Source organism: Gobius niger, assembly GCF_951799975.1.
Source record: "Gobius niger genome assembly, chromosome: 2".
NCBI lineage: Eukaryota > Metazoa > Chordata > Actinopteri > Gobiiformes > Gobiidae > Gobius > Gobius niger.
Window position 1 is genome coordinate 27732615 of NC_136853.1, and position 26401 is coordinate 27759015.

General features: G+C 39.7%; 2 protein-coding genes across 2 annotated transcripts; one reads left to right on the forward strand and one right to left on the reverse strand.

Annotated features, from left to right (window-relative positions):
• Positions 1–963: 963 nt before the first annotated feature.
• On the reverse strand, positions 964–16247 carry lrsam1 (leucine rich repeat and sterile alpha motif containing 1). The gene is made up of 25 exons (XM_079551312.1): positions 16225–16247; positions 8007–8122; positions 7878–7934; positions 6422–6466; positions 6274–6351; positions 6028–6096; positions 5871–5955; positions 5681–5802; positions 5497–5587; positions 5279–5388; positions 5169–5198; positions 4967–5089; positions 4750–4889; positions 4623–4667; positions 4206–4276; positions 3934–4033; positions 3765–3852; positions 3608–3682; positions 3322–3402; positions 3080–3175; positions 2867–2965; positions 2664–2795; positions 2481–2547; positions 2014–2207; positions 964–1938 (listed from the first exon to the last, which is right to left on the reverse strand). Exons 1-25 carry the CDS (start codon positions 16235–16237, stop codon positions 1816–1818), a joined length of 2250 nt encoding a protein of 749 aa, XP_079407438.1. The 5' UTR covers positions 16238–16247; the 3' UTR covers positions 964–1815.
• lmo4a (LIM domain only 4a) lies at positions 11318–21367 on the forward strand. Its single transcript, XM_079551313.1, has 5 exons — positions 11318–11553; positions 16456–16697; positions 20611–20707; positions 20793–20948; positions 21027–21367. The coding sequence occupies exons 2-5, from the start codon at positions 16462–16464 to the stop codon at positions 21033–21035; spliced, it is 498 nt and encodes a 165-aa protein (XP_079407439.1). The 5' UTR covers positions 11318–11553; positions 16456–16461; the 3' UTR covers positions 21036–21367.
• Positions 21368–26401: the final 5034 nt, after the last annotated feature.

Below are 26401 nucleotides of genomic sequence, written 5' to 3' on the forward strand. Positions count from 1 at the left end.
TTAAGTTGCTGAATACTGAATACTTGCCTTAAAATGTATTTTGTAACGTATTCCGTTACTTTGTCTAATCAGAGTACTGTATTCTGAATACTTTGAATACTTTTAGAATATGTTCACATTGATTGTCATAATATTTATGTATAAATATGGCGTATAATTACAAAAATGAAGACTATGATTGTTGGAACACCTGTTTAAACTGAATTACCATTAATGAGGAACTCTTTAACTCAGTTGGCAAATGGAGCAGCAGATCCAGCATCATGTGACACACGTGCAGTGTTTGTATGAACTGTGACATCAGGCGTTTTAATCTTTATTTTACTTTAGGAGGAAAAACAGATCAACATTAAAAGTTCTTTCCTTATAATGTTGTGCAATATGGAGCTAAAATATAATGATCAAGTACTGGGATGTCATATTTGGAAAGTTACTGTAAATACTCTCAACTGAAGGTGTAACTTTACCAGAATACAGTTACTCTAAATACTGTACATGTATTTAGTTACTCCCCAACACTGTGAATGTGAAATGGCTACAGTTTACTCTTTAAAAAACTCAAGTCGTTTGAACATCGAGACTATGTAACTAAACAGGACTACTGAAATAATATTTCTGTGACAATGATGTGTTGACCAGACAATATTACAGTGTCATGCCTGTGTCGTGAATGACTGTGGCTAACTGTCTGTTAGCAAGTGTCCACAATCATCCTATGTTGGGCTCTTCCGTAAACTACAAAAGCCAAATGTAAACTTACCCTTGCCGTCCTCAAACCAAACAATTTATACACATATAAGCATTATAGTCGATCCCACAAAAGCCCTTCTTTAACAAACATCAGCAGCATAGACTGTATCAGCAGTCACACTTTACGGCAGTTCTTCTTCTTCTCGTGATTGGCTAATGCAGAGGTGCCGCATTCAAGACACAACAGAAAACCAGTAATAACCAGAGCAACTTCACAAATGTTTTATACGTGTGTTTGATATTTGTTTAGTGACACAGAGGAGGCTGACATTGAAACGGGAATCATCTGAAGTTAAGCGTATCCGCTAAGAGCACTTTTACATATGATTGATGAAGTGTTTACTGAAACATGCAGTGACGGCAGTACCAGTGCATTCAGCCCAACAAGGGGTTAGTGACTCCTGTTGATTCACTTCTCCCTTATGGCTTCAACTCCTGAATAATATGTAAATATTATTAGATGTCAAATATTGCATACATTAGTGTACATCTACTGCAATTCGTTAGTAAAGTCCTTTTCCTCTTGCATACAACTGTATAAATTGTTACAAATGCATAGTATAATGATGCTAGTAGACCAGCAGTATATGATTGCACCAGACTTCACGTGGATCATCTCTCTTAATATAGATATACATTCAGAGAAAACAGCCATAGTTGATTTTTGCTAGTTTAAATATGCCAATGTCAATCTTTCTTTTAAAGTGTCTTGCGAAGAACAAGCTTGAAGAAAATGTACAATATATTAAATTACAAAATAGGATCATAGAATAGAATTTTGAATGTTTTTGTTAGACAGCAATAATCTTTGTTGAGAACAGATAAAACTGTTTTTTTTTAAAGGCACTCATTATGACAAGTCTTGTTTAACAAAGTGGTTTCTAAAAAAATGACACAAACAAAAGAGTGCAATAAAGAACGTAAGCTAACTTAAATTGTGGTAACTAAAAATGTTGGTGAACATGTTTTAATACAGTATGCAAAATGCTTAATTAGCTCAGAGAAGAGAATGACCAGCTATATACACAGGTGTTGATAATGTTGCAGTAGAGGAGAGTCACTTGTTTAGCCCTGGAAAAGGCGAATTCTCTGAGAAATATTGGCCCGACACAAGGGACAGTTCTGCAGAGCGTCACTGCACACCTGACAGCAACACACATGTCCACACGGCAGGAAGATCACCTGAGCCTGGAGAAGAGGTTCACAATATTTAAGATAAAGTGAGCTTTTAATCACATATAATATACATGCCTTAGCGCTTACCCCGGTCTCCATGCAGACTACGCACTCGGAGCTGCCAGGCCCGTCCACAGGGCTGGGAGCTGAGGGGGTCACAGGAGTCCCAGGGGTGAGAGGTGAGCTGGGACAATGTATGGGAGATGCATTTGGGAGCATAGGGAAGGGAGCAGCCGACGGGCCAGCTTCTTCTTCTTCTGGCACAGTAACTTTACAAGCTCCTAGTAACAGTGACAGAAAAATAACAATCAGCATGTCAATTACATCTTTAAGTAAACAATACAAGTGTAAGCCATCATCATCATTGTCATTATCATTATTTTTATTTTTTTATTATTATTATTATATACAGTATAAATACAATAAAAGGCTTCAACCCATGTTTTCAAATTATGTTTTGTTGTTTTATGTCCAGCATGTTCGCCTTTTTTACTGCTGAATCAAAGGATACAGCAATGACTAATATGATTGCGAGATGGATTTGTGTTGTGTACCTTGAGCATCAGCTTCTTGAGCACATTTCAGAAGAGCTTTCTGGATGCCAACTTCACTAATACCAAGCTAGAAGGGATAAAACATTGTTATCATGGTATAGTTTTTGGTAAATGTACATAATTTATTCTGTAATGTGGAGAGGGGATGGCGGGGAGGTAAATGTATATTATATATTTGTCTACCTTCTTGAGGTCAGCCAGACTCATTTGCCGAAGTTCCTTTGTCGTTATCCGATGATGAGCCAGAATCGGCAGATAATGTTGAGCGGACAGTCTGCACAAGAGATTCACTAGCTCCTTCTCCACTCCCACTTCCTGTAATTTAAGAAGAAAGTTTAAAAAAAATAAGAGTAACTGTTCATGTCTGATTCCTGTGTGTGCTGTACCTGCATACGCAGAGATAAAGGCTTGGCATCCAGAAGTCTCTGATACTGAATCATCCAATAGTTCTGCTGACTGGACTCAGACTTCTCCTCAAGCTCCACCTAAAATACAGTTCACAACAAATAATAAACTCCAGCTTCAGCCAGGACAGTGATGAAAAGTAAAAGACTCTTCTTCTCTGAGCAAAAGCTGCAAAAGTGTGCAACTACTCTCACCAGTATCTGACGAAGCTCCTGCTCTCTCTGGTCTCTTTGTTTGAGAAGTTGCTGTAGTAAATCACCAAGGGCTTCACGCTGCTGCACCAAGGCCTCCTGCAAGGCCACAAATCACAACATTATAAAGGTTGCACTGTAACAGAACAGTTGCAAAACTCCCTCTATTCTGTCTTGAAGCAGTGGCATGGAAAAAAACTAAAATGCAAAATTGGGGAGGCAAAGAAAAAGGCAATGACACCCACCTGTAGGTTCTCAGCATCCAGATTACGTTTTTTAACCTCCAGTTTAGTCAACTGCATTAACTCGCCCTCGATGAGTTTAATCTGGGGAAAGTGGAGATACAGCAATTATGAAGCAGGAAGTAAGATGGGAAATGAGTGACAGAGGACATGACAAAATGTGGTGTTTAAAAGCAAAATGGTTAACAAAAATATGGAAAATAAAATACGACAAAAAATGAAAGCCTTTTACAAGGCTCCATAAAAAGGATTAAAAAAAGCTAGTTATAGCAAAATGATCCTCACTAACCTGGTTCCGAATGTAGCCGTGCACACCGTCCTTTTGCAGCTGTAAGGCTTGAAATGCGGCCTTCTGCATCTCTTCCTGCAGAAACAATTTACAACATGAAAGCTTAGAAATCCAGTCTTCAAAAAGAAAATGTATAAAAACAACAATGAGTCTATACCTCCTGTAAAATCTGTGCAATGGCTTTAGACTTGTCCAAAACTTGCAGGGACAGCACTGAGTCAAATTTCCGGTCCATTGTCTCCATACTAAGAAAAGCATCAGTATAATTTCTGTTCATGTTTGCTTTATTTTTTTCCCCTTTTATCTGTTTGAAGTACACGCGTTACCTCCTGTGAGCCTCAGTGACCAGACTCTGCCTACGAAAGTCACTCGCCTTCTGCAGAAGACTCATAGCATAGCCGTCTGAAAGCATCTTCTGCATAGCAGCTAAACACACACACACACACACAGTAGAAGGAACTTATTAGACTGACCCAACCCACATTTTTGTCTTTTAAAAGTTGTTTGTTTTTATTTAAACTACTTCAATAAAAATTGATTAATGAGTATTGCTGACTTTTCAAATGATATTACTATGTAAGTAGTGGCCAATGCTAACCTGCTACCTCCTTCTTTCTCAATGAATTAGCTTCCTCCTGTGTGATAGCTGTTAGTTGCTCCATACGAATCCTGCATGAAAATATTTTATTACAAAAGATCAAACATAACACACACACTTTGAGAGACTAAAGGTCACAGTCCCAACTCATCCTTCTTAAACATAGATTCTCCTTTACAAGCGCACTGTGTAAAATGACACAAATTCAAGGCAAAGAACAGGCTAATAGCAGAGTCACAAGAAACCAAGCATAACACAGCAACACACAAGCTCTCAATTCCCCACCAGAAGGCACTTTACAAATAGTCCAGTAATGGTATACGTAATGGAAGCAATGATTGGAGTGCTCCCATAATTTATTATTATGTGCGCTATAAAGGGTTTAGGCTCACAAAAACAGATTGCCAGTCCACTCACCGATCCTCTTCCAAGGCTTGGAGAAACTCTGCACTCTTTTTTTGCCTAAACAATTCCAGTGAAAACACTTTGTGAATAAAAAAGACCTCGAAACATCCACAGTCCAACACAACTGGCGATATCTCACCGAGTGTTGCCCATGAGCATGGTGTCAATGCGGCTCGTAATGTCATCCTCTGCTTGACGAACCTTCTCCAGCACCATCAGCCGCTCTGCCTCCTGAACCTTCTGCTGTTGACTGAGGCCTTCATCGCGTCTCTCCTGCTCCTAAACAGGACAGGACCACTTTACTGCTTATTCCATCTTAGTATAAACAGGCTGCATTTTACACTTTTTCAGTGTACCTGCCGCACTGAGTTGAGAATGTTTTCTTTGTGAGAATTGTTCATTAGCAGAAGCTGGGTGTGCTCCCTGTGTTTTTCCCCCAAATCTCGCTCAAATGCCAGTTTCTCCAGATGCTTCTGCTCCTGTGTTGAAGAAAGTCAATAGTGAATGTCCTATAAAGACCCAGAAATACAAACTAGCAGAGATACATTTTCAACTTACCTTTCTCTTCTCGTAGTCACTGAATTTGTTCTGCATTAAAAAGGAAACCACACATTCACATTTACATAACCCGAAAGCTTAGACAGCACGTTGTGTTAGAAGTAACATACCTTCCAGGCCTCTTCCATGCCGTCCAAACAGTCTGTATTGTCTTTACAAGAGTCATTCTCCAGCACTGGTAGGAGGTACTGAGAAGGGGGGCAATACTCCTCTCCCAGCTCTGCAACATTATAATTTCAACATAAAATAAATAAAACACATGTTTAAATCCTGTCAAGTATTTAAGTTATTGTTAAATTAGACTGCAGAGATATAGGAAAATCTTTACCAGAGCAGAGAAAGCGCTGAATGCTCTCTGTTCCCTCTATGCACACAGAGTCAGGAGGGTAAATCATCTTAGCAGCATCAAGCGTAAAACTCTGCCGGGAAAAAAACAAACAAACACAATTTTATAAAAAACAAAACAAAACAAAGCTAAGTTTACAGTTTACAATTGCTTGTAAAAGACCAACCTCCAAAGTTCGTATAAGGGCGACAGTTTTGGGAAGCTGGGTAATCCGATTATCGCTCACATCAAGGGTGCGGAGGCTGTTCAGAGAGCCCATGGATGATGGCAGTTCAGTCAGGGCGTTACCTGTTCAAAACACACTTTGAATTGTGCCTTCAGGTTTGGTTCCCCTCAATTTCAACCAAACTTTGTACCTTTCAAATTAAGCGTCTGAAGGAGCCGTAATTCACCGATTGAGTCTGGTAAGATCTTTAAATGGTTCTTTTCAAGATTTATAATCTAAAAACAAAAGTATTTATTGAACAATGGACAAATTTACAGGTCCATTGTGCATAGATATACAAGGTTCACCTGCAAAGACGTTAGTTGTCCAATATCATCTGGGAGGGATGCGAGTTTATTTTCATGCAGATCCAACACCTTTAAAGCAAAAGACATTTTATAAAGCCCAAACGCCTTGCCTTGCTAGACGTACAGTTTGCTCATGACATTTTACAGAGTGGACAGGTACTGCTTGGATTGAATTTACTTCTCTGATGAAAACTACAAATGATGCACCAGAGAAAATACGAGTGCTCAACATGTAAAGCACTTTACCTTCAAAGTGACAAGAGTCGAAATGGAACATCCTTTTGGGACCAGAGACTTTATTTCATTGCTGTGAAGTATCAAGACCTGGACCAAACAATACACATTACAAATAATAATAATAATAACGTAAAAACTGCAATAACTTATAACTTACCTTTTTCTGAAGAACTTTGCAAATGGAAAAAGCAGAGGAAGGAATCTGTGAAAACAATGTAAAGACTGTAGGTTTTTGTGGATCATATTGTGGATAATACTGCAAACACAAATTAAATGAATCAGCAATGAGCTCTTATTTGTAGCCTTTTAAGCAGTGGTGGAAAGCAACAAAGTAAAAAGTACAAGTAAAAAGTACAAATTATAGGTACTTTTATTTTACTTCAGTACATTTTATGATGGATACTTTTTACTTTATTTCACTACATTTTACAGCCTGTATCTGTTCTTTCTACTTCACTACATTTTTAAATTGGGTTAAGTAAAAGTATTTTATTTTCACAGTGACCTCTCCACGATGAACTGGTTTAGTCCCAGTTTAGACTTAGGTTTAGTGCTTTACTCCTTTAGACCTAGTTTAGATCTGGTTTAGACCTGACATAGTTTAGTCCGGGTTTAGACCTGGTTAACTTCCTGCTTTTGACCGGAGTAAGTGGTTTACCAGTACTTGTTTAGCCCTGGTTTGATTCAAATGATTTAAAAGAATCCTGCACATAAGACTCATAAATACTTTTACTTTTTACTTATAAAGTACATTTTACTTTTACTTTTGTACTTTCACTTACATTATAACAGATACTTTTACTTAAGTACATTTTTGGTCCTGTATCTGCACTTTTACTTAAAGGAGCTATCCTTGATTTTTTTATCTTCTGTTATTGGAATAAAATTTGTTTTGTCCTTTAGTACAGTGGTTCTCAACCTGGGGGTCGGGACCCCCAAGGGGGTTGCGAGACAAATTTGGGGGGTCGCCAGATCATTTAGATAAAATAGCCATATTTTCATTAGCATATAATCTGATATTTTATTGTAGCATGTGTTTGCTATTTTACCAGAGTGACATTATTTGTTCGTAGTTTGATGAATTTCATTTTAGCCATTTTTTTTTTTTTTTTCATTTTTTCTTTGTTTTTTAAGAATTATGTAGGCTAATGTTTCTATTTCTCACTATGTGACCCGAGCAGGGGTCACGAACCCCTTTGACTGTTATCATGGGGGTCGCGGCTCCAAAAGGTTGAGAACCACCAGACATTTATCCTAAAAACACTGGTTTTAAAGCCTTTTAAACAGTAAAACATCAGGCTAGTAGGCATTTTTTACAGTGAAGTGACCCTGAAAATTGTGAAACCTGGTTTGAACTCAGTCTCTGCTACGAATTTTGATGTTGTAAATGCATTAGGAAAGTTTGAGATGAGTTTGGACCAGAAAATAGCAATTTGAAATTTAAGTGACCCTGACAATCAGGTATAGCTCCTTTAAGTAAGAATATTGAGTACATCTTCCACCACTGCTTTTAAGTAATCACATTTCTCCGCATTCATTTTTGAGACTTCTCTTCTCTGGACGTTTGTAACATGTTATAAACATTAATGCTGGGTTGTCTTCATAACACTGACCTCTGAAAGCTCACAACAAGAGATGTCCAGGATGTCGTCAGCACCTGCTTCTTTGGACTGGAATGTAATAATAAAAAATAATAAATAATAAATAACAACAACACATTAAGAAGAAGATACCGCCCTTACCCGACACAGTTGATACTCAAGTCTCTTTTTGGCCTCCTCACTGGGCTTCCTCTTCCTAAAGAACAGCGGCATCCTGACTGATGATGACTGCCCTGGTTTATCCTCAGTGCTGACAGCTGTTGAAGATAACATTACCAACTCAACTGCATTCATACATGACAAGCCTGCGGGTGATTAATACTAGATTTAAGACTATTCGAGCATAAGCAGAAATAACATTAATTTGACATGTAGACCTTAAGCGGTCCGGGATGATGGTGGACAGAGGGAGGAGTGGCTTGTTCCCGTAAATGACAGCGCAAACCCAAAACACTACCAGCACATTACCTGTTAGCTAGCGTCATTTCACAAAATATAGACAAACAAAACACTACACTAGAACTAGCTACAGCTACACTCTTTGCGTAGATGAGCGACATTGTATTCGTTATCTGTCGAAGTTTAAAACTGACATATAAGCGCAATGCTAACAGCAGCTTTAGGTAACTAGCACAACCCATGGTTACAACAACAGACCTGCGCTCGTGACAGTTCACTGACACGGCTGTCTGGACGGAAACATGTCGCATCAAACTGACAATAAGCTCTTCAAGAAGGATGGTCAATATGCTCATTTACTTTGAGACATCTGATGTGAACTAGATGGGGGGGAAACGCCATTTACCTATACAGCAGCAAGTATGTCCTTCCCAGGAAGAGAGTAAAAACAAAGTGTCTTCAAAGATGAGCTAATGTTTACGTAGCAGCGATCGCCGCGGTGTCCATAATAATCACTCCTTCTCGAGGAGCCATTAAACTGCGGTCCTCTTCTCCTCTAGCTGAACGTCGGGCTCTTCATTGCCTCCTACCGGGCAAAGCTCGCGCACAGCGATCGCGAGCGTTTCCTTTTCACATCAAAAACAACTGGACCCAATAGAAATCGAAAGCTGCAGACCCGGAGCTGAGACAGATCCAGGTGAGGCGGATCCGCCGTGATAGTGCGCCCTCTGCTGGTAGGAGCAGATCCACGACGGTATTATTTGTTAATAATTTATGTTTTACAGGTATTTGTAGGTTTAGTTTAAAATCGTTAGGATTAGGGGTAGGTTAAGATTAGGGTTAGGTTAGGGTTGTTAGGGTTAGGTTAAGATTAGGGCTAGAAGGTTAGGGTTGTTAGGTATAGGCAGTGCTTGATTTGTAAATTAGTATTTTCAGGAACACTTTTGTTCTGATGTGATGGATTGGGGGAACAGGCCAAAACATTTGCCGGAACACTCTCATTAGACACCATTATATCAGATACATTTTTTGCCGGATCCCCCAAAATATTTCCCGGATCCTTTACCCTAAAAAAAATTGAATTGGGGGAATGCGTTCCCCCAAACGGGGGATCAAATTAAGCACTGGGTATAGGATTAGGCTAGGGTTAGGTTAGGGGTTGTTAGGATTAGGGTTAGGATAGGTTAGGGCTGTTAGGATTAGGTTAAGATTAAGGTTTGGTTAGGGTTGTTAGGATTAGGGTTAGGTTAAGATTAGGGTTAGGATAGGATAGGATAGGGTTGTTAAGGTTAGGATTAGGTTAGGGTTGTTAGGGTTAGGTTAAGATTAGGGTTAAATTAGGATTGTTAGGTTTAGGATTAGGTTAGGGTTGTAGGGCTACGATTAGGTTAGGGTTGTTAGGATTAGGATTAGGTTAGGGTTAGGTTAGGGTTGTTAGGATTAGGGTTAGGTTAAGATTAGGGTTAGGTTAGGGTTGTTAGGATTAGGGTTAGGTTAAGATTAGGGTTAGGTTAGGGTTGTTAGGATTAGGGTTAGGTTAAGATTAGGATTGTTTAGGAACAAAAATAACAACCCATTTGTATGCTGTTCGAAGTGATGTTTTCTTTATCAATCAACAGAAGCATCTAATTACACTTTCCAAATTTCTTCATAAGAATTTTGTTTTGTTTTCATGAAAATATTTAAATAACCAGCCAACTAACTCCTCACGTGCGTGAAGTAGATCATCAATCAATATCAACCTTCCTAAAAGCTGATCAGTCTAGATCCATCTTATCCAGCAGAGGGCGCAGTATCACGGTGGATTCGCTTCACGGTAGATCTGTCTCGGTTCCGGGTCTGCAACTTTCCCCTATACTCACTGGACAAGCCAGAACATGCAAACAAGGTGCTGCATAGGATCTGAAATAAAACTGTATTTCTTAATTGATCTGTTTGTACTCAGGACTCCAAATGAGATTTCAATGTCAGTGGGATTCATGATCAAATCAAATAAATACATAAAACAAGACGAAACCCTGATATTTTGCAACTTTATTACTTCATGTACTATTAGACGCTAAGTGGTAGCCTGGCTAACACCAGACTAAAATCACAAGTGATATTTAGTCTGGGGACCACCAATTCATTTTCTCGTAGGAGAGGTGTGGTTTACGATCGTCCATACTCGTTTATTGGGCGATACGAAAAAAAAAAAAAAGTCTCATGCGTCTGCACGTAGCCATGGCCAATCGTATCATCGTATGAGATGACGTATGACGTACCCGCTGTAAACTTTTGAGCTAAATTATTTAGAACAAGGTCTAAAGCTTGATCAAAAAATACCATCGTGTCTGCTGCTGTCACGTTGGATCCGTAAATAAACTTTTTTTTTAATTATCCGTAAATAAACTACAAGCTTCCATATATCGAATAGCGCGTCATCGTCTTGCCGTCCCTCCTCGCTCTGTGATTGGTTCCCAAATCCACCGGGAAATTTCGGCCATGGTCCCCAGGCTGTTGTGCAGTTCGAAATAATTCGAGCGCACACAGCAGCATGGTGTTAGCCAGGTTAGCTAAGTGGACCAATAATGAACAAAACAGAAAAAACATATATGTGGAATCGTCAGCCTGTTCTGTAGCGATAAATCATTTTAAATATTCTCAATTAGGCCACAGTGCGCCAATGTGAACACCAGAGGTCGCTCGTCTCAAGTCAAAATGAAACAAACTGCGCGCAGCTAAAAAGAAAAGAAAAGAAAAGTCCTACACTACAAAGCTGTACAAAGAAACAACAGAAGTATCCTGAAAGAACAGTACATTAAAATAGCAGGCTGTGTGACTGACTGATTGTTTTTTTAAGTACCTTTTAGAGTATTTTTTACTGTAGGTATTTTTTATTTTATTTTTAATGGCTACATTTTACTTGAGTAATTATTTGGGCCAGTAAGTAAAGCTTATTGTATTTGAGTAAACATTGTAGCTGCTCTGCCCTCCTCTCGCCTTCTCTGCATAGATATTAGGATAGCCACACCCACATACGTCACGTGCGTAATATGCCTTTCCAGTCAAACTCGGTCCTGTGTCTGTCCCCGTCAGCGCGGCTATGAGGAGGGTCAGAGGAAGCCAGGAGCCGCATTTCTCTCTCGCGATAAAAGTGGGAAAGTGTTCAAAGTGGAGCAGTAACATTGGAGTAGTGGAGTAGAACAACTCCAAACTTTCTCCTTGCTGCAGCGTCAATCTGTGACACTTTTCTGTTTTATCCCAAGAAAAAGGGAAGCACATTCTTTATTGTCGACTTCTGTAAAACGTGAGTACAGGTTTTCTTCATTCCTTAGGGTATATAGGCTCTCATTTTCATCTCCTGTTTGATATTCATGGGATAAGAAATAATCATGTCTATTTTCCAGTGTGTTTCATTTATAGACTACTCTCCTCGTGGGTTTAGTCTACAATAGGATTCTCAAAGTAGGAACTCTTTGTCTTTATTGAGCTCTGACACCTAGGAACTTGAGTCTTCTGGCCTGATGTGACCTCCAGGATGCTCTCTGTTCTTTTGCAGTTGTAGAAAGGTCTTCAGTTTGCTCTGTAGTCTGATATTGTTGCACTTACATTGGTCCTCATGCCTGGCTCCTCAATGCATTAGTTTCTGCAACTCCGCTGTGTTTCTCTTCATTATCTCTTGTTTTTATTGAGATCATCATCCATCATTTTGTTATATGTTCCTAATTTGTACTGTTTTGTGCAGAGAAGATGTTGCAGGTTCAGTAAATTTAACACAGGGAATTTTATTAAATATGGTTCTGTCTTTTTCTATTGTATTATTTATCAATTCAGCTGTGTCAACGTTCGTACATGCTTTTACATATTTTATATTTTTGGTTCAGGTATGAAGAGCACAGTTATTTAAAAACATATTATTTTTTTCCTTTTTTTTTAACATTTATTACATATATGTTCAAATATATAAGGCACTGGTTTTAATTAGCACAATGTAATGGAAAAAGTCCATAAACGCAAGGTCACATTCCTTTAATGTGCTTTGAAAGCCGGCATTGAAGCCATTGTATTATGCAGAGATGCCCTGCTAATTGACTTCACGGCTGGTGATGTGCTGCCCAAAGGAATCTGGCACTGAATATAGGAAATGTGTTTTGAAATGAAAGCTGTCAAAGCAAAATGCTCATGAAAATGATTTCTTATTCATTGGTAATAACAGCGGCTAAGTTTGAGTTACAAAAAGGTGTTTTGATCTTGGGCACAAGGCACAACAGTCAACAATGATTTCTTGGGAACTATAAAATGTTCAAAATGGATTCTTAACCATATAAAGATGGGTGCCAAGCCTTTTTCCTATTGGTTAGAAGATTTAAGTAAATGTTTTTGGAGTCTGAGCGCGTTGACTGCTGTTGGGTGGCATTAAGTTTGTTGTTATCACGCGTGATACGTTTTTTGAAAATGTAATTTATTTTCACGGTGAGCACACATCAACAGTATTTTGTATAATATTCTCTGCAATTATTAAACTGGATTACTATCATTAGCCGCTAGTTATTCATATCTTATGTTTGCTTTTAGGCTCTAATAATTCATGATGTGATAAATCTAATTGTTCAATAGCCTATAACACTCTTGTGTTCAAAATATCTCTTAACTACTACAGCTCCTTAAAGTGGTCTGAATGCTAATGTCTGTAGTGCAACAACAAAACGCTTTAGAGAGTTTGCTAAATAGTCTGTTTGAAAGCATGCTGAAGACCAATGCGGGTCTGAATAGGCCACCACTAATGGGCTTGGTGGGTCCCTGTGCTGCTGGTTTAATGTAGCCTTGAGCTTCTTAACATGGTGTTCCTGTGGCTGATTAGAGCCAGGTGTCTGCTCCACAGAATGAGGGTATTGAGGGCAGCCTGCCTCACTGCAGAGGACCAGCTGCTGCAATCTCAAATAATCTTGTGGGAAGGGTAGTCGTAAAGCCCAACATGCCCTTGCTGAAATGAGACGCTCTGGAGGACAAATTGTGCTGCTGTTGCTCATTTAGAAAATGAAATCTACCCCAGCAATTATTTTATGTTGTTGTTGGCACTAATTATAAATCATGTGAGAGGCTGAAGAGGCCGTGCTGCTGACTCACAGAGCACAGACTGCCATAGATGCACTCAAAAGGAACAGTCCTTCCAGCTGTGCATGAAATAAGTTCACTTTTATAATATAAAGATGATGTTGTGCTGGAGAAGTGGTTTCCATCATTTTTAGTCAGACCCATTCCATTTCTTATATATTTTAAAATACTATTTCAAAGTTTTTGATTTCGACTGAAGAGCAGAGCAGTCAGTATGTGGAGGAACTAAGTCTGCACAGCTTCAAAGAGCCTTCTCGTGGGACATGTTATTGAGTTAGGACATCGACTTGAAAGACTGTGTGTGCGTTTTTGTTTGCCTTGGACCAGATGTAAGCCTGACCTGTATATAACAGCAGCCCTCTTTATACAAGAGGGTTAATTTTATGCACATCTAATTTCCTCCTGAGGTTTTCATGTTTTAAAGCCAACAGTGCTCTTCCTCAGACCAGGGCCAATGATCTCATTGTTCCAACTGCCACATTCATGATGACATGGCCATGTATTAAGTATCGGATTATGTACTTGGAAAAGTGCTGCTGGAACATATTTTAAGAACTATGAATATTTTGTTTTTCAGATGTTTCGTCATTCTCAGTGTTGACTCTTGGCATGATTCGTACTCCCACATAATGCACATGCTATAACAATAAATCATAGGAGTCATTTATCAAGTGTTTGCTCACGTGCAAAGCAAGGAGCGCGTGTTTAGTTTCAACTTGTAAATTATGTGCAACTCAAATACCAATTTACTATTTATCAAACTATCAAGCACCTGTCATGATTAGGGATGCACCGATACCACTTTTTCTAAAAACCGATACGAGTACGAGTACTTGGATTTAAGTACTCGCTGATACCGAATACAAGTACAAGGCATTTTCTTCTTTCTTCTTTTTTTCACAGCAGATTGGTTTGTAATAAGTTAATTTACTCATGTACATTTCCTTAAGTAAAGTAGGCGATACTTTTAAGAGCAGTTATATTAGAATTGTGCTGATGCCATTTATTTATTTATTTCATTTTCATTCAATATATTTTTTATTTTTATTGCACTGTCCATCTTAGACAGAAAAGCCCATGTCCAAAAGCTCCCAATGCCTGTGCTTTATTCATTTATGTATTTTTATTTAACAATAGTATTGAGATGTTACTTAAATGGTCTCTTTTCGTCTTTACTTCAGCTCCGTGTGGATTTTCTCGTGTGTTTGTAGCAACTTAGCGAGAAGCTACAGCGTTTTCATTGTTCTGCTGCAGCTCATTTTCGCTCAATATGGACATGCTGTATGTCTTTAAGTTGGATTTTCTGAGGACGTTTTAGTTTTTCAGATGAATAAACCCCTGGGCATAAAACGGCGTCAGAATGGCCAAAACTGCTAGCAGACGCTGCAGCACTAACAACATTAAGCTCTGGTTAAATCCAGCACAGACTCTGATTTAGAGAGCGCAGTCTGTAATAAAGTCAGCTCTATGTGGATTATTGTATTTACACTAAAGAACTTCTTGCTTCTTCTCTCCTCAGCTGAGAGGTGCGCCTCGTCAAATGGTATCGGTTTCTGGTATCGAGACCTCATGAATGAGTATGAGTACAAGCATGTGATAAATGACTCCTTAAAGGGGCTAGATGCAAGTTAGCCATTTTATGCTCACTACTGCCACCTCAGGTCATACGTGTAACTGCTTGTGCATGACGGCACTTCGGACCGAATTAACACCTTTTTGAGTGACAGTGCAGGATTTTAGATGCAGTTGAGGTGAACAGGTCTGGGCTCATTCTACACATTAGGACATGGCTGGAACATGTATGGGGAGGAAAATACTTAATTTTAACATTTTTAAACTCTGTATACTCCCTTTAAGAGTTGCTAAATGCTTTTTGCTTAGTGACACATTTAGAGACTTACTTGGCTTCATTTCACACTATGTGCAAACCAGCAACACAATAAACGATCACAAAAGTGCTGTCTCTGTGAAGGACTGTATGGAGTGTTGACCAACTCCAATGGTGCAGTTATGATGATTTATTGAGGAGGATGAAAGTGGAACAGGTGCATGGGGCCTGGGATGGTACAGATGTGGATGTGTGATTATATGTGTTGGTGTGTGGTTTTACGCAACAGGTGCATTATGGGTGGAGTAGTCTAAATCAGGGCAGACTTTTAAAAGGATATTTCAGGATATTTGATATATGGCCTATGTGTCGTTGATTTCTGGATATATATTTTTTTTTTTTTTTTTGCAGTGCATGCAGTCCTTACATTTGCAGAGATTAGTGGTGCTAGGCTAGTGCTAGGCTAGTGCATGTCTATGGTAACTAGTAGCCTGCATTAAAAACAGTCTGACCCGAGCAGCACAGTGCACCTGAGGCAAATCACTTATAACACCAGACTACCAATATAAATGTCTGTGTTGACTGAATAATTTTTGAAATATAACCATTTTGCATTTAAAAGAAGTTATATTTGAGCAGCATCAGCTTCCTGGTTGTTAGCATTGCTACACGTGGAATTCACGAAGAAGCTTTCTACAAATCAGATATGGGAACGTTTGGAGGACTATCCGATGATTTTGAAGAGGTTTTTCATGCAGGCTACTAATTACCATAGACAAGCGCTAGCCTAGCACTAGCCTAGCACTAGCCTAGCACTAGCCTAGCACTAGCCTAGCACTAGCCTAGCACTAGCCTAGCACTAGCCTAGCACCGCTAAACTCTTCAAATATAAGGACTGCATGAATTTAAAAAAAAATCTCCAGAAATCATCAACACTCGGGACATCTAGAAATGAGGCCCTATGTAAAAAATCCTGAAGTATCCCTTTAACAGTCTAACTAACTGGAAGTCAAATCCAGCTTGAGCTGCACATACCATCGTTGTGCATCACAGAGAAAGACGCTTCATCGCCCAATCCTGATGCATTGGTAATGCAGGAAGGACATCCAGCGCTAACCCTGAGATCGCCATGCAGCCGATGCTTTGTGAAACCTAAAGAAAAAGAGAGCAGTTCAATGTGATACAATAAAATGTTGAAAATGAATATCAATCTGCTCTGTTGTTTTTGTACTTAACAGTTTTTTTCCCCCTGGTACTTGTTTGCAGATCGTCATGGTGAACAGCCGGGTGGAGGTGCCCACAGTGTCAGTGATGGGCAGTGGGATGGCATGCAGGTCATGCGCTGGATGCGGAGAGCGGATCTCAGACCGATTCCTGCTTTTCTCAATGGAACGATACTGGCACACACGCTGCCTCAAGTGCTCCTGCTGCCAAGCCCAGCTGGGAGAGTACAGCAGCACCTGCTACAGCAAAGGAGGCATGATCCTTTGCAAGAATGACTACATCAGGTGACTCTCACAGAGCATTGCCCATATCAATAAGCATTTATCTTTGAAAATGTCAACCAGCTCAATATATAAGTCCAATATACAGTCTCGCTTCAATTATCTGTATCATGCTATTTTAGCCATCCCCAAGTAAAGTATAGGCATTTATATGATATATATTGTATCTCTACCACTATGGAGCACTATTTTGTGAGAAATATAAGTTTTCTGGGGGTATTTTGCAAACCCGGAAAACAAGACGTTTCTATTCAGTTATCTCCGCCCCCTCTCTCCGAGTTGATCTGCCCATGCATTATTAGCAGTAAAATAATATCACAGCAATACGTGAAGTTACTTCACAATACAGTTATGCGGAGTTGACATCTGAAACACAGCTTCATAAATGGCTAACACACAAGCTAACACGCGTTTTGACTCACCACCGCTCTGTCCTGGCCTCTCCATCACATTGGGGACTGGCGTTGGTTATAAAGTGAATCCACTTTGATTCTGGCGAAGGTTCACCAAACATCCATCAAGAGACAGTCACCGAAAAACACTATTTTGGCTGATAGTCGCTGAATCCTGGAAAGAAATTCCAACTTCTGGCGAGTGGCCTCTTCTTTGGGAAGGTTGAGTAAAGTCTGTCCTCGTAGCCAAACGCGCATCCGTGACATTATCGTTAGATAAGAGAAATGAACAGGTGTCCAGAATAGTTTAGAAAGAGCTCCTTATTCACAACCTTCAGTGCAAACATGACATCTGTTCAGACGCTCAGGGGTGCGTTTGTTTTGCGTTTGATTCCTTTTGTTTTTGTTTTTTTAAAAGCCGTTTTATAAATTAAAATCAGGCCGTAAGGCACTACATTACAGACGTTGTTCTCTTCCTGTTTGACACTATGACGTAAAAAACATCAGAGTGTCACAACTCAGCTGCTCAGAGAGCAGGATTCAGGAGGATTCAGGAGGATTCAGGAGGATTCAGGAGGATTCAGGAGGATTCAGGAGGATTCAGGAGGATTGCTGAGAACTGCGTGATTGAAGCCAAAAACCACTCTGGGGGTGTTTTTGATAAGGAAATAGCATAACAACATGGCCAAAAGCTCCAAAAAGTCGATTTTGTATGATATAGCCCCTTTAAAAAATACATACTCACACAAAGGTGCACTATGCAACATGTTATGTAAAAAAAAAAAAAAGTAAGTATTCGCTCGTATTTACTTTCCATCCCAGTGACCTCTTGGATGCTCCAGGATTCATTTATTTAAGGTTTTATAGGATTTCTGTTTTCGGAATGAAATGTAAACATAATGGATAGGGTTCAATCAGCAGTGAAAACTTCTATAAAACAATCGATCCTGGAACCTCAAAACATGCATCTTCATGGGAAGTGGGTCATTTTGCAAGTTTAGCTGTAACCTTTGATGTCGCTAAGCATTTAGTTTGAATACATTAAGTTCTCTTCCAAATGCTTTATTGTGATTACCCATTGTAACTAGTTTTTCAATGTCTATCTGATCATTAGGAGCATGTTTGGTATAGATGTTTAAATTGCTCTTGCTCTTCAGCAGCGACCTCACCACCGCTTCTTGAAAGGCAGCGAGGAAGACTCCCGTCTGAAGAGAGCAATTCATCACGTTTAAAAGCTCATCTCTAAAAGATTCATAAAATGACTGTGAATAAACTGGGTTGAAATTGGGTCTAAAAGGAGGAGGAGGAGAAAACTTGATAAAGCATCACAGTGTTAACAGGACGGAACTGTCCAGTGTTTCCTCTGGTAATGACAGATATTTAGATACCATGTTTTTTTGATGGGATAAAATATTCCATTTTATAGCGTCTAGTAAAACGTGCTGTGTGATAAAACTGAATACAACTCGTCCAGGAAGCACAGTTGCCTCAAAAAGTTACTCTAGTAAAAGCGTCTCCATGCTTCCCACTTCTGCACAAGACCAACTGCTTATACATAACTCTCACGAAGTGTAAAGCTGTATTTGTAGACCTTATTGCCTCCTGTCTCCTGTATTTAACTTATATTGCAACCAGTGCACACTTGTATGCCCTTTGAACTAATGTTAATCCAAAGGACATACCTCATACCCTTCAAGTCAGGTTCAGTTAGACTTTATGGTCTCTGGAGGGAAATTTGTTCTCTGCATTTGACCCATCCTTCAATGCCACTGGGGCAGGAGCAGTACCCATCTCATGATCAGAATCACCTGGAGGATCCACTAGATGCGTTTCCAATGGCATTTTTATGTACTCGTAATCATTGCTTAAGAAGAAACAGTTAAAACACAGCCCCAGAGACACACGTTTTGTGATGTAACCAGTAAATGTGGCACAGACGTAGAAGCTCTGTCCTTCTAGCTACAGTAGGATGATCTGCTTCACTTCTGAGACTAAATTAACACATCAAAGAGGAAACAGATAAGCTTTCTCTGTGATTTTTACAGTTTGTCAAGTCAACAGAGTCTCAGTCTGATTCAGTGTTTAAGCTACTCAAGATGCATGCTACCGGTTAGCAACTGTCAACCATTGACTGTTGATTCAATCAACTGGCTTCAATAGGATAATCACATGTGTGGCTCACATCTATGAACACTGAGGAACTACTACAGTAACAGCTCAGTCTCACATGTTGTATCCAAGGCTAGATGTTTGGAGTGTGGTTCAGGGCTTTCTCTTGGAGAGGTCAGAGCTGACCTGTTGAAGCTAAATGCTAACCGGTAGCATGCTAACGTCTTGAGCAGCTTAAACACAGTTTTCTTCTTGAGCAATGATTACGAGTTAATAAAAATGTCGCTGTCAGTTGTCTTTCATTTATATCCTGAGCAGAGATATTGTTACATGTTGTAGTACTGCATAATTCTACTTGGTATTCAAATATGGCCGCCATAACAACAAAAGTCACATGGCTGAAAGGCATGTATTGACATTGTGCATGTTTTTAGTTGATGGGGAAACCGGAGTCCCCGGATTGTCACTCTTTTTGCGGTTGCAGCAGATGTAAGCGAGCCTAGGGAGGAGAGTGTGCGTGGGTTAATTAAAGAGAACAGGGATCCTCTCAGCGGGCTCCTCAAATGACTGTTTGGATTAAGATTTTTTTTTTTTATTCATTAGTGTGTGTGTAGTCATTGAGAGACTCTGGAGGAGAAGGAGAGCACTCTGTTTGCGCTAAGTGTCACGCAGGATCAGTTGAACAAGAGCCTATAATGATGCCAGTGGCTTTCTATTAAAACTTAACGCTGCTCCAGGTCAGATACAGACATTTGCACTGTCTAATTAACGTGGCCTTATTGCTGCTGCTGGAGGTTAAGTAAGGTGCAGGTCATTAGATCTCATTGTTAAAGCACCATATCACTTTGCTGGAGCCGTCAGACTAAACAAATAAATAATGCACTCGACCTTGACACCAGAACGTTGCTAATATGCTCAGATAAAGTTTGTTCTGTACGTTCTTAAAGAATATAAAGATGTCAATCATTATATGTCTCTGAAGGTGCGTACACACCTGACGAATTGCACTACGGCTTCTATTTGGTTGCTTGAATTTAGAAAAAAAAAAAAAAAATTGGGTTTGCATGGGCTGTTGCTGAGCACAGTTGTGAATGAAAATTGTTTCCTGATTCTCTGCTTGTGCTTTGGTGACTGTTGACTGTAGTTTTACCAACTTTCTCTGACATTTGACACTTTCATCTGCCAAAGTATCCGCATTAGGTGTGTCATCTGGTTATTGTGCAATGCTCAAAGTAGAAATAGACCTTATCCCCGAACATAAACTTCAATAAACCGTACGTTCTGGTTTTATTTTTTTCGAAACTAAACCTAAGCTGAAGTGTCACATGGAGAGGAATGTTTCAAGAAGGGTATTTGTTATAAAAACGTACCTAAAATCAATATCCTTTTACATTTGTATACTTTACTTTTCGTAGACTGTTCGGACACGGTGGAGCCTGCAGTGCTTGTGGACAGTCCATACCTGCAAGTGAGATGGTGATGAGAGCACAAGGCAATGTTTACCACCTCAAAGTATGTGCATTAAATGATAATTCCCCACAGCATTACTGCTTTTACTAACAGACTTACAATATTTAAATGTTCCTGTTTCTTTCAGTGCTTCACTTGTGCTACGTGTAGGAACCGCCTGGTCCCTGGAGACCGCTTTCACTATATCAACGGGACAATCTTTTGTGAACACGACCGGCCGGGAAGCCTGCTCAGCGGACACTCAACTCCAATTCACCCAAACAGCATGATGTCTGACCAGAAGGTTTGTCCTTGATGCAGAATGCCTACAGTAGTAATTCAAGAAGGGCAACTTTAACATGCATTTACCCTTATGTTTCAGGTCTGTTGAGGTTGGAGTTCAAAAACCAAATGTGCCTTTCCTCATTACCTCCTGTTTGAACTCCCCTCTTCCGTCTCGGACACTTACGCTGTTGTAAATCTGCACCCTCCAAGAAGTATTTGTAAAATCTCCAGAAAGTGACTGAACTGTTGATACAGAAATGAAGACTGTTGTCATTTTTTGTAAGGACTGGCATGAAAACGGCAACATGTCTGGCACCCATTCACTTTTGACCACACATTACAAGATGAAAGACTTTTCTGGTGTGGGTTTTGATTTCAACAGTCCAGGAAACCACCATGTACCATACAGTATCATTGTAATATTGGATTCACTGTAAATCGTGCATGGGTCATATGTAGTCTCAGACTGTCAGTCAGTATATTGTGTGGCAAAAAGGTCTATTGACTTAAAATATGTAGGTAGCTCAGCGGCACGATTTGACCTCTCAAATAAGATGAATCACCATTTGGATAACATTTAGTGCTCATATTATTACTATGTGTTCACTTCCTGTGATTAAAAAGCCTTTGAATAGCTCTTTTGTTCTGTAACTTATAATTAGGGAAGTGGTGAGCACACCTCTCACAGGGTAATGGTTTTCATCATGTTCTAAGCTAATTTGCACACTGTAAAGCCAAAATTATGAAATGTTGAAAGATTTGTGCCCAGAAGATTTAAAAACTAAATGTCCAAATAACAATACATGTGTTTGGTGTAACATATCCATTTTCAAACTGTTTTTCTTTTACATACAGTATTTCAGATATATTTCTACTTTGATAAATACTGTAAAATCTGCATAATGGAAAGGTTTGGTTTATTCATCATCTCTAGTTTTCGGTTTGAATTTGTTTGAGTGGAGTCCCTTATGTTTGAACTGCACGTGGATAGGCCAGTCAGCTGAATCATGTGATCATGTGATCACAGAGGTCATAGTCAAAGCTACAGTTTGAGTTTGATACAAGCACGCCTCCAGTCGACTTGAGGAAGGAGGAGCGCACATTGGAAACACTTGTGGTTCTTAGACAAACATGGCTGATTACCCACAGGAATGGGATTTCAAAGGCCCGAACTGAGACCATTACAGAAGCAATTAAAGTGGGATGCACTGGAGGCCTGCAAGGACTTCAGCTGCTGCAGCCTAATGAGCCCTAATCTTGTGAGCTGGTCTAATTAAGGAGGAGGGAGCTTGTTCCTGTGGGCACTGGCTGAACAGGCAGCGGTGTGTCATTGGAAACCAAAGGGAAAGTCCGCAGTGTTCCTTTCCTCAGTCCGTTCAAATTGCAGCAAACTTTCCAATGTTTGCATCCTGATTGCTTTCTGGCACCAAAAACATCCTCAAATTGGCTTTTTTGTCAGATGTGCATTTGGCACATATTTCATCCAGGGCTAATTTTAGTATGACTTTCAGTTCATATCGTTTGTGTGGCTTTTTTCCCAGAGAGTGGGTGCTTAAACCACACAGGCAGAGGGCAGAGGGGGTACACATGAGCAGCCAGCTGTGACTTTTCAAATTAACAGAGAGAGAGAGCACTCAGCAGCTCCTTGCACAGGGTTAGTACAATTAGCCGCACACTCACAGCAACAATGAAGCTTTTAATGGTAATGTTTCAAAGTGCTCTTTCATAATGACGCTGGGCGAACACATTCCATTGGTTTTTCAGCCGTTGTGCCGACTCGCACTTTTGTAATTGTTATTCTCAGTAATGAGGACTGCTTCGCTCATATGTGTAGAACTTCGTTTTGAAATGTATGTTTTAACACCATAGTGAGAAATTATGTTCATTATATGTTGGTGCTGTGTGTTCTCTGTTTTTTTTTATTTTTATTTAGTGACAGGGAATGTCTCACAAAACATCTTTCCCCCTTCTTTACCTGCACATTGTGGTTTAACCGCTAAGCCGCACACCAGCGATTCATTTAAATGGGCAACACATACTGTATTTTTTTGTCTATATCACGCAGCAGCAATAAAACAATACAATAATTGCTCAAATACAGTGCAAATATCCATTTACAACAAATAACCACTTAGGGGCCTTGAACAGCGGCGTTTTCATGTGGCCCATTTCCTATTACCTTTGCGTACTACTTAACCTGGGAGGAAAAAGTAAAGGAACCCTCCTAAATTTCTTCAATTTCTGCCTGAATTAGTCATAAAATGTGGTCTGATCATCATTAGAATCACAAGAATGAATAAACAGAGTCTGCCTAAACTAATACTACCTAAATCTGGGCTTTCTGCTGAGGTGTGTGTCCACATGGCAGAGGATCTTAACATGTTTTATTGCAGGCATGAGAGGGAGACGCTCTCTGCAGAGCTTGTCTCTATGTCCCAGTCCACTGAGGACCTGCAGCTGCTGCCTGTGGATAGCATCTATGACTCCAGAGTTCTGAGGAAAGGAACCCAGATCTCCACAGACTCCTCACACACTCTACACTCTCACTACGCCCTGTTGCCGTCAGGGCGCAGGTTCAGGTCCACTTTCCTCCCGACCTCCATCCGCCTGCTGAATAAATGACTGTGTGGACCTTGGTCTATCAAAGGCCCACTATATTGTTTTTTGAATGTATTTATTATTGCTGTATGTTTTGATGTTGATATGCTGTTCCCTTTTTCCTCCACACATGACGTTGTGTGTTCCTCCCAAACAATTCAACTTTGGTTTCATCAGTCCACAGAATATTTTGCCAGTCGTGCTGTGGACCATCCAAGTGCTCTTTCGCAAACTTCAAACGTGCAGAATGTTTTTATAGACCGCAATGGCTTCCTCCATGGTGTTCTTCCATGAACCCCATTCTTGTTCAATGTTTTACGTATCGTAGATGTGTCCAGAGAAGTGTCAGAGATGTTGGCCTGTGCCAGTGATTTCTGTAAGTCTTAAACTGACACTCTAGGGTTCTTTTCTACCTCATTGAGTATTCTGCGCTGTGCCCTCCGAGTCATCTTTCCTTGGACAGTGAAGTGACAGTGCTGAACTGTCTCCATTTATAGACCATTTTTCTAACTGTGGATTTATGAACATCAAGACTTTTAGAGATGCGTTTTTAACCTTTGTCCAGATTTAAATCAATAATTCTTGATTGTAAGTCAGAGAGCTTTTTTGAGCAAGGTATGGTGCACATCAGACAATGCTTCTCAACAAGAGACCATTCTTAATTAATGTGTGTTTTTCAGCAGCAGCTTTGAACCAGACCTCAGTGATTGGACTTCAGGTTGGCTAACACCTCACTCTAAATGTCTGCATAAACTTGTCTAATTATCTCTTGGAGGATCCTTTGCCAGGAGGTTCACCTACTTATTCCACGATGTCCTGTGAATGTTAACATGTTATGGCCAATAAAAATATAATAAAATGTAATTGTTTGGGTGGTATTAGTTTAAACAGACACTGTTTACTCAAATAAAAATTAAACCACATTTTATGACCCATTTATGCAAAAATGTGAGAAATCCCAAGGGGTTCACATACTTTTTCCTCCCACTGTAGGTGGAGAAATAGCTCTGGAGGTGTTACAGAAATTGCTGAACACTGAGGAGTTTTTAATGATTCCAGAGCTATAACATTCAGAGCTGGTTGAGAGAAAACGTCCTCTTTGTCATTTCACAACAGTCCGTTGTTAATAACACATCATTGGGGCAATCATAAGAATGCAGATTTATTCAACACACAGCATGCTGGTTCATAACTCATTACTTTGGCATTGCAGCAACAATCTCTTCACTAGTGCAGCTAGTGATGTGACGTCTTTGCTGATTAGCTCACTGGATCAATATCCTCTCAGATTAATATATTTTCTTGGTCATTAAAACCTTTGGATTGTTTCCCAGATTGAGTCACCTTTGATGAAGTGAAGAACACGTCAGGCCTATTGTAAGTCAAACATTTAAAATCTCCTCATCCACTCCTCCTAATTGGCCCCTTGAATACATCACTCTAATTAGTGATATGTAGATAGGGCTGATGTGTGTGGCATGAGACTTGCTCTATGACAGGGGAATTGAGAACCCCCCTCTTTCTCATCGAGATACGGAGATAATTGCAATTAAAGTCATTTGCATGGGTTGATGAATTTGTCTTATGCCTTTCAAGATCACAGAGTAAATTATTGATCTCCTATCACCACATACAGACCAAGGCAATCAGCTTCATCATAAACAACTGATCAAAACACACAACAAATTGTGGTCACATTTGATACTGATCACGGTATTTATCAATTTGTCAATTGCGCATTGTGCTTGTTTTTAATCTTTCTGTTTATTTATAAGACACACATGAAATGCATTTGTTTTCCCAGATAGGATTCAAGTTTAACCACGGTCAGTGCATGGTAAGGGTTAGAAAGAGAATTTGTGCATTGTGCATATTTTAGGTTGATGGAAACTGAAAGGTCCAAAGGAAACCAGACACAATACTAACTTCAAACAGAAAGACCTCTTACTATGTGTAAATAGAACCTTCTAGCCCAGGGAGTAGGCAGGTTTGTGTTGTGTAGGGATGATTTTCATCATTGCCGAAACACCAATACGATACCTGAGCTTAGACGAGTTGATGTGTACCTGTCTGGTCTTTACGCGTGCGCTCAGTCACGCAAAAAGTCCAAAGATGTTGTTAGCATTTAGCCTCTCCTCCACTCCTCTATGGGGCCGACCGGGGGTGAAGTTAGAAGCGACAAAGCTCTTCCGCGTTTCCCCTATTTAAATACTGTTACGTGAGCGGTTACACGATCCGAGTATAGTTGCACAAAATTAAATTATTATTTTCTAAGCGGATAAAAAAGAGGTACTATATTGTAAGGCATAATAGGAGCACTTCAACGTCCACGCAGTAAAGTGAAGATATTACTGCGCGGATGTCGAAGTGCTCCTAATTTTGTGTAACCATCATGTAGCTACTCGTACTACCGTGTAGGGGAAACGTGGAAAAGCTTGGTCGCTTCTAACTTCACCCCACCCTCAAACTATTGTTTGCCGTATAAACTGCATGTCCTGTAAAGGCCACATTTCAGCTGAAAGCCTTTTATCTGCATGTTACTAATTTCATGTGACTTCTCTTGAAAGCTTTCTATTGCCTCCATTATCAGATGCATGCTCGATGGGTAAAAATAAAGACAAGATGCTACCAATAAAATAGAAGGTTGTTGACGAGTCAAAGGGGGGATGGGTGGTAATTTCCTCCAATCAGAGCACTTTGAATAATTAATCTGATCAAGTTAATTATCTCAATTAGGCTGATTTGACCACGGAACACTGCCATATGGTGCAAGGAAACAAAAAGGGGGGGAACTAATTAAAAGTAAAATAATGAGGATTTTAATTAACTGATTCCCCAGACGTCAGCAAGTGGGAATGTGAAGTTGTGATTATA